This window comes from Otolemur garnettii, unplaced genomic scaffold (genome assembly GCF_000181295.1).
Source record: "Otolemur garnettii isolate 467f Iridium unplaced genomic scaffold, OtoGar3 scaffold00096, whole genome shotgun sequence".
Lineage (NCBI taxonomy): Eukaryota > Metazoa > Chordata > Mammalia > Primates > Galagidae > Otolemur > Otolemur garnettii.
In genome coordinates, this window is record NW_003852491.1 from 694,416 (window position 1) to 700,579 (window position 6,164).

General features: G+C 45.4%; 1 protein-coding gene across 2 annotated transcripts in view; it reads left to right on the forward strand.

Annotated features, from left to right (window-relative positions):
* The first annotated feature begins 862 nt into the window (after positions 1 to 862).
* Positions 863 to 6,164, forward strand: part of METTL9 (methyltransferase like 9) — a 43,200-nt gene continuing 37,898 nt past the window's right edge. For both annotated transcript variants that reach the window (XM_012808932.2, XM_003795720.3), the window contains exon 1: positions 863 to 1,230. In XM_012808932.2, the coding sequence (XP_012664386.1) occupies positions 1,066 to 1,230 (165 nt within the window). In that variant the 5' untranslated portion in view covers positions 863 to 1,065. The remainder of the gene's footprint in view (positions 1,231 to 6,164) is intronic.

Sequence of the window (6,164 nt, forward strand, 5' to 3'; positions counted from 1 at the left end):
TCAAAGAAACTTCCGAGTAAATAATCACTCCGGGAGCTGAGTTCACATGAGGAGTGTTGGGTCCAACTTCCGTTTGTTAGTTCAAGGAAACGAGGCAACTAGGGATTCTAATTTGGGGTCTTCATTCTTGGGCAGGGTCATCAATATATCGAAACGCTACTTTTGCGTGTCCCAGCTGCAGTAGCTTCCACCAAAGGCAGAGTTGTCACTCATGCCTTCTAGAAACATGTAACCAGCAACTTGTCACACTTGAGGAACAGGATAGGCAGGTAGTGGCGGTGGAAAATGAAGAGGAGGGATTGGTGGCATCCTTTCTCCCTAGATTCTTCCCGTAGAGCGGGGTGGAGGCACTTGGGGTGGGGTTCTGGCTGGTCGGCTATAAACGCAAACCGGAAAGTACTAAGCTGAGCTAGTAAGAAGAACTGACAGCCTTCGTCTCTGGGAAGGACTTGGGTCAGGATGCACAGGGGGCATGAGACTCCCCCTTTTCACTCCTGGGGCAATCCGCACGATCAGGTGAAGGTCCCGATGGGGAGTGGGATGACAGTCGAGAGGTAGCGGTTAAGATGAGAAAGAACAGAGGTCCTTCGGGCACCACCTTGCGGGGGAGGCAGGGAGGCTCCAGTTATTGCCTTAGGAAGTGATCGCCCTAGTCCTAAAAAAATTTAAACCACCTCGGCCATTGCGGGAGACCGAGGCCGACTCCGGAGGCGGGAACGCGCGCCGACCGAATGCGCGCTCCCTTTGTCCCGCCCCCCGGCCAGCCTGCTCATTGGACGCAGGGTGCGCGCCCAGAGAGAACGCGCCCCAGCCAGTCCTGCGTGTTCCGGGTGGAAACCGGCGCCGGCGGTCTGGCGTTCCGCAGGCGGAAGGGAAGGGGGAGGTGACAAGGCTGTGCGCCTGCTGCTCCTCCCCATCCCCCGCCTCGGCCCTGAAGGGGCTGGATGGACAAGTTGGGCGCAATGGCTCGAGCCCGGGAGGCGGCGGCGGCGGCCGGAGGCGGCGGCGCCTCCTCCTCCTCGCCCCGGCGCCGGCGGTGATCGGAGCGAGCGGCCGCGGCCCCCGATGAGACTGCTGGCGAACTGGCTGTGCCTGAGCCTGGCGTCCGTGTGGCTGGCGCGGAGGATGTGGACGCTGCGGAGCCCGCTCACCCGCTCCCTGTACGTGAACATGACGAGCGGCCCCGGCGGGCCGGTGGCGGCCGCGGGCGGCAGGAAGGAGAACCACCAGGTACGGGCCGGGGCCGGGGCGAGGGCCAGGGCGGGGGCGTGGCGGCCAGGCCTTCCCGCGCTCGGCCTGCTATTGTGCGTGGCGGCCGTACCCGCGCCCCATGGCTCTGGCCCTTCAAAGTTTTTCCCGTGTCTTGCCGGCTGGGCATCCACTCCACGATCCCGGAGCCCCCAGCTCCACTCTCGCGGCGCCTTTTGTTCGGCGGCGCAGGCGGAGGACAGCTTTCCCTTCCCCCTCCCCGGGCCCGAGCGTGGGCGCCCTGGAGACCCGCATTGTTCCCGGGTCCCAGGCGGTGGATGCGGACGCTGGGTCCTCTCGACGTCAGCGCCCGGCCGCGGGACCGGAGGAACTTTGGGGCCGGCGCGTGGCCAGGGGCATCCATCTGGCAGCTGGGCCTGATATAGAAAAGACCCAAGCAACCCCCTCACCGGCTACAAGCTTTCTAACACCTAAGAACAAAACGAAAAGCCAGTCTCCTTTTTTGTCTAGTTGAATTCCTGAACGTACAAAGGATCATAAATTTAACCGTGCCTCGTGAGCCATTTAATTCTCTGGGGTTATTCGGGTGACATTTTCCGTAAGCACTTAAAAAATGTGTTTGACAGGTCCTCGCTCCCATCCTGCCGAGCTTTCTCCTTCTGCCTAAGAGAGGTCTTCTTTAAACTTCGATTTAGTTAGCTTACTGGAAAGATTGTAATGAGGAAAGATTGTGATGCAAGTTTTACGGGCAGGGTTTTTTAAAACAGAACCCGGCAGGAGCGAATTCTTTTAAGAGTTGTAGTTACGGATCGTGAGCAATGAGATATGACCAATTGGGTAGTCTTTCATTAGCTCAGCTTTGTGCCACTTAAAGAAGCATGTACAGGTCGGCTGTAGAATTGAGTGACATATTTCACATTTGACCATAATGTAGTTTGCAGTTAACAAACATTACATTCATTGAAAAGAACCTTTTGAACTCTGCGAAAGTGTTGACTTCTAATAGCGTTTATAGTACATTTTGCCTTCCAGAGAGCAGTAACTAATTGTGCCCCATATCATCTTGTGTCTCATCATTTTCATATATTTCTCATTTTCCTATGTTACTGATAATGCCAGGTGTTCAGAGAATTTACCCAGCTTGAATTCATGTATTTTAATGAGGGTAAAGAATTTTGTAAGAAGAAGAGGAAGGAATTTATAAAGAAAAATAAGAGTTTTTATGTAGGAAATAATTTATATTGGTCTTTTTTATCCTGTATTTAAAGGACTGCTAAATTTCCATATTTTTTGAAAGCCTCCTGCGATTGTATTTTGTTAGGTGAACTGTTCCTCTCTCCTTTCCATTATGATATTGTTGGAAGTGTACATAAATTTTGTATGCAATCTTAAATTGTAAACCCACATATATTGCTATGGATTAATTTTACTAGTTCATTCTTATAGAAACAACTCCAAAGTGTTGTACTACTGATTGTACAGTTAACTAGAATTCACATATCTATATGGAACATGGATAATAGTGTAGTAAAACAGTGAGTTAGGAATGTCGCTTTAACAAGCAATGCATAGAAATACGGTCCTGGATAGGAAAAACAAAAGAGATTAATAAGAGAGATTAATTCATTGCAGTGGAATTATAGTTGAGTCTTTAGATGTTGGTGTTTATGGTAACACTTGTGATTACCTCTATTGCAGCAACTCCATATATTTTCATTGCTCATGAAGGAATTGCACTTATTTTAAAAATTGAAAAACGACCTAAACTGTGATTTTTATGGAGCCTCTCCCAAAATACTTTTTAATTGTGTACCTTTTTAAAGGTAGATCTGTCATGTTCTAATGAAAACTAATATAGGCTCAGATATCTCATTTACCTCATTTTGCTTGCTGAGATACTCAAGGAGGTGTGTGTGCACACATGTGTCTGTGCATGTGTGTTAACCAGTAGTGCTAACAATTTGGCAGATAATTTCTCCAGAATGAAGACTTAACATGGGATTTTCTGAGGATTTAGGGAGGGATTTTTTTTTTTTTTTAAGAATAATGACATTATTTTGAGGTGAATACATTCGTATCATGAAAATATCCATGAATATATGTTAAAATGAATAAAATAGAAGTGTGTGATAAAGAAACCACCCTGAGACGAAGTAGGAGACTGCCCTTTCTGTGTCAATGATCTGTCGTCACCCCTTTATATTCTAGGATCCTGGGTTTGCCTTATAACTTTATTGCTTCTAAAATAACTAATGGTTTTCCCCCTTCAAGTTAATGTTTTACACAGATCTTCTGCTGTGCATTTGGTTGTGTGATTTCCATAGCCAGCCACATCTGGTTCTTTAGGAGTTGTTGCAAGTAGGGTAATGGATTTGATTGAACTATGCTTAGCACAGTTTTTCCTTCTGGTTATTTTTATTAAGGAATTATGATGGAAGAGTCCATGGTAAAAAGAGAGAACTTGGGCAATGTTTGTTCATTAAAAATTGCTCTTTAGTTAGTATGTCCTGGAGATGCAAGACTTTTGGGCTAAAGGCACTCTAAAACTGTAGCAGCAGTGCCGTTTTAATAACTTGATTCAGTGTGCTAGCTTCAAAACTTGGATTACATTTCACTTTGGGCAAGTAAGAGAATCAGGGCTCCACTTAGAGCCAGGGGCATGGCAGGCCAAATTGGTCTCACTGACTTTTTATACAGTCTGTGAAACAGGAATAGCTTTACATTTTTAAATGGTTACTCTGAACAAAATCAAAATAATGATGCATAGCCCATGAACATTCCTCATGCAAAATTCAAATTTTAGCATTCGGAGCTAGTGCTTCCTGGCCACAATAGCTGAGTTGAGTAATTGCAAGCCTAAAATATTTATTTTCTGTTCCTTTACAGAAAAAGAAAAAGTTTTTCCAAGAGAAAATTCCTGGCTTCCTTAATGAGAAGCTTATTCTTAATCACAGGTGGCAGGGTGGGTAGATAAACTCCTTGGGTAAAGTAGAGCCAGGTGGTGAAAAACTAGTAGAGGTCACTTTTCAGTATTGGCAGACTCAGAATTTAAAAATAAAAAAAACATATTTTGAATCTAGTCTTTTTGATGCCTTGCACCTAGTGCTTCAAGTTAATGCAACTACTATGGAGCTTTTGAAAGTTGAAAGTACCCTGAGGCCCCATTAACTAGGTTCTTGGTAATAACAGTTATTCAACAGCATCTCAGTTGGTAGAGTGAAAAAATTGTTATAGAACTCGCTGGAACCAAATCACCACAATTTCTTCAGGTGATATACTGCAAGGTGTTGGAAAGCACAGATCAATATCCAGAATTATTAAGATGTAACATAAAATTGTAGGTATGTATATACCTGTGGCTTACTTTTTCACCTTCTTATACTGTAAACTCAGAATTCTGCTATGCCTCAAGCAATGATGAATTCAAGATAGAAGTGAAATCATTTTTGCCCCTGCATTCCATGAAAAAATACTTGTGTATCACAGCCAGAGTCAAATGTCGAACTGAAGGATAGATTCAGTTTCCTGTCCAAGGCTGACCAAAGTCAGGCATGAGTTAACAACGCTTCAAAGGATATTCAGCCAGCTAGCCAGATGACACTGACGGATTGGTGTCCTCCTCTGAACTGCCTTCAAGAGTTTGGAGGCCTTTGCAGCCGAATACCAAAGAGGTTTCTTTCTTTCCTTCCTTATATATAACCTGTGTTGAAACACCAAATAAGCATTTGCTTCAGTTTCACAAAACACTAGGATCTCTTTCTTTTTTTTTTGAGACAAAGTCTCACTCTGTCACCCTGGGTAGAGTGAGGTAGAGTGCAGTGGTGTCATCATAGCTCACTGCATCCCCAAATTCCTAGACTCAAGTGATCCTCCCACCTAAGCTTCCCAAGTAATTGGGACTACAGGCACATGCTACTGTGCCCAGCTAATTTTTTCTATTTTTGATAGAAGACAGGGTCTCACTCTTGCTCAGGCTGGTCTTGGAACTTCTGAGCTCAAGCTGTCCTCCCACCTCAGCCTCTCAGAGTGCTAGGGTTACTGGTGGGAGCCTAGGGTCTGTTTCTTTTGCTGGTCTTTGTGTTCCCTTTTGAAGGTGCCCTAGAAGATCCTACTAACTTCTAATAAAAACGCTTTGTTGTTTAGACCCTCTGAAGTGTTGTTAAAATTTCAGGATTATAAAATACTAACAATGAGTGAGTTTGAATTTACTTATTAAATCAAAGCTGAATCAACTCGAATAATGTGTATAAATCACCCTCCCCATCAGTGAATGTGAGGATGCCTGTCACTATACACATTTAAATCTCACAATAAAGAGGTTTGCGTTGGGTTTGTATTATTTGTAGAAAAATGGTGAATGGTTTGAATGTTTACTCCTGTGCTGTGCTTAGATGTAAGGTGTCAGTGCTGGACTGATTTGTTTGCATTGCAGAATCTTGGATTGGAATTTTTTAATCTTAGCTGTCAAAGTTAAGTGTCAGCAGGCCTGGTCTGACCACTGCCCTTTGTTCATGGACCCTGAGCAGTGGAGCTTTTCTGATAGTTTTTGATGGTACTAAATGTCTCAGGTCTTTGATTATCCATTTCTTTTGAGAATGGCTGGGTGCCCAGAGTACATTGTGATTTTTAGGCCTTCCCTGGATGCCAAAGTGTGTCAGGCACTTTAGATATATTGTCTCCTGTGATCCTCATAACATCTCTCCAAGGTAGGTGGTGCCACCCCCAGTTTACAGACAGAAGGTCAAGGCTAAGAGAGAACAGACTTGTTTAAGAGCACGGAGCTCATGAGTGGTAAAGTTAGGTTTGAACCGGCTTGGCGCCTGTGGCTCAACTGGCTAAGGCTCCAGCCACATATACCTAAGGTGGCGGGTTTGAATCCAGCCCGGGCCGCCAAACAACAATGACAGCTGCAACCAAAATGGCCAGGCGTTGTGGCGGGCACCTGTAGTCCCAGC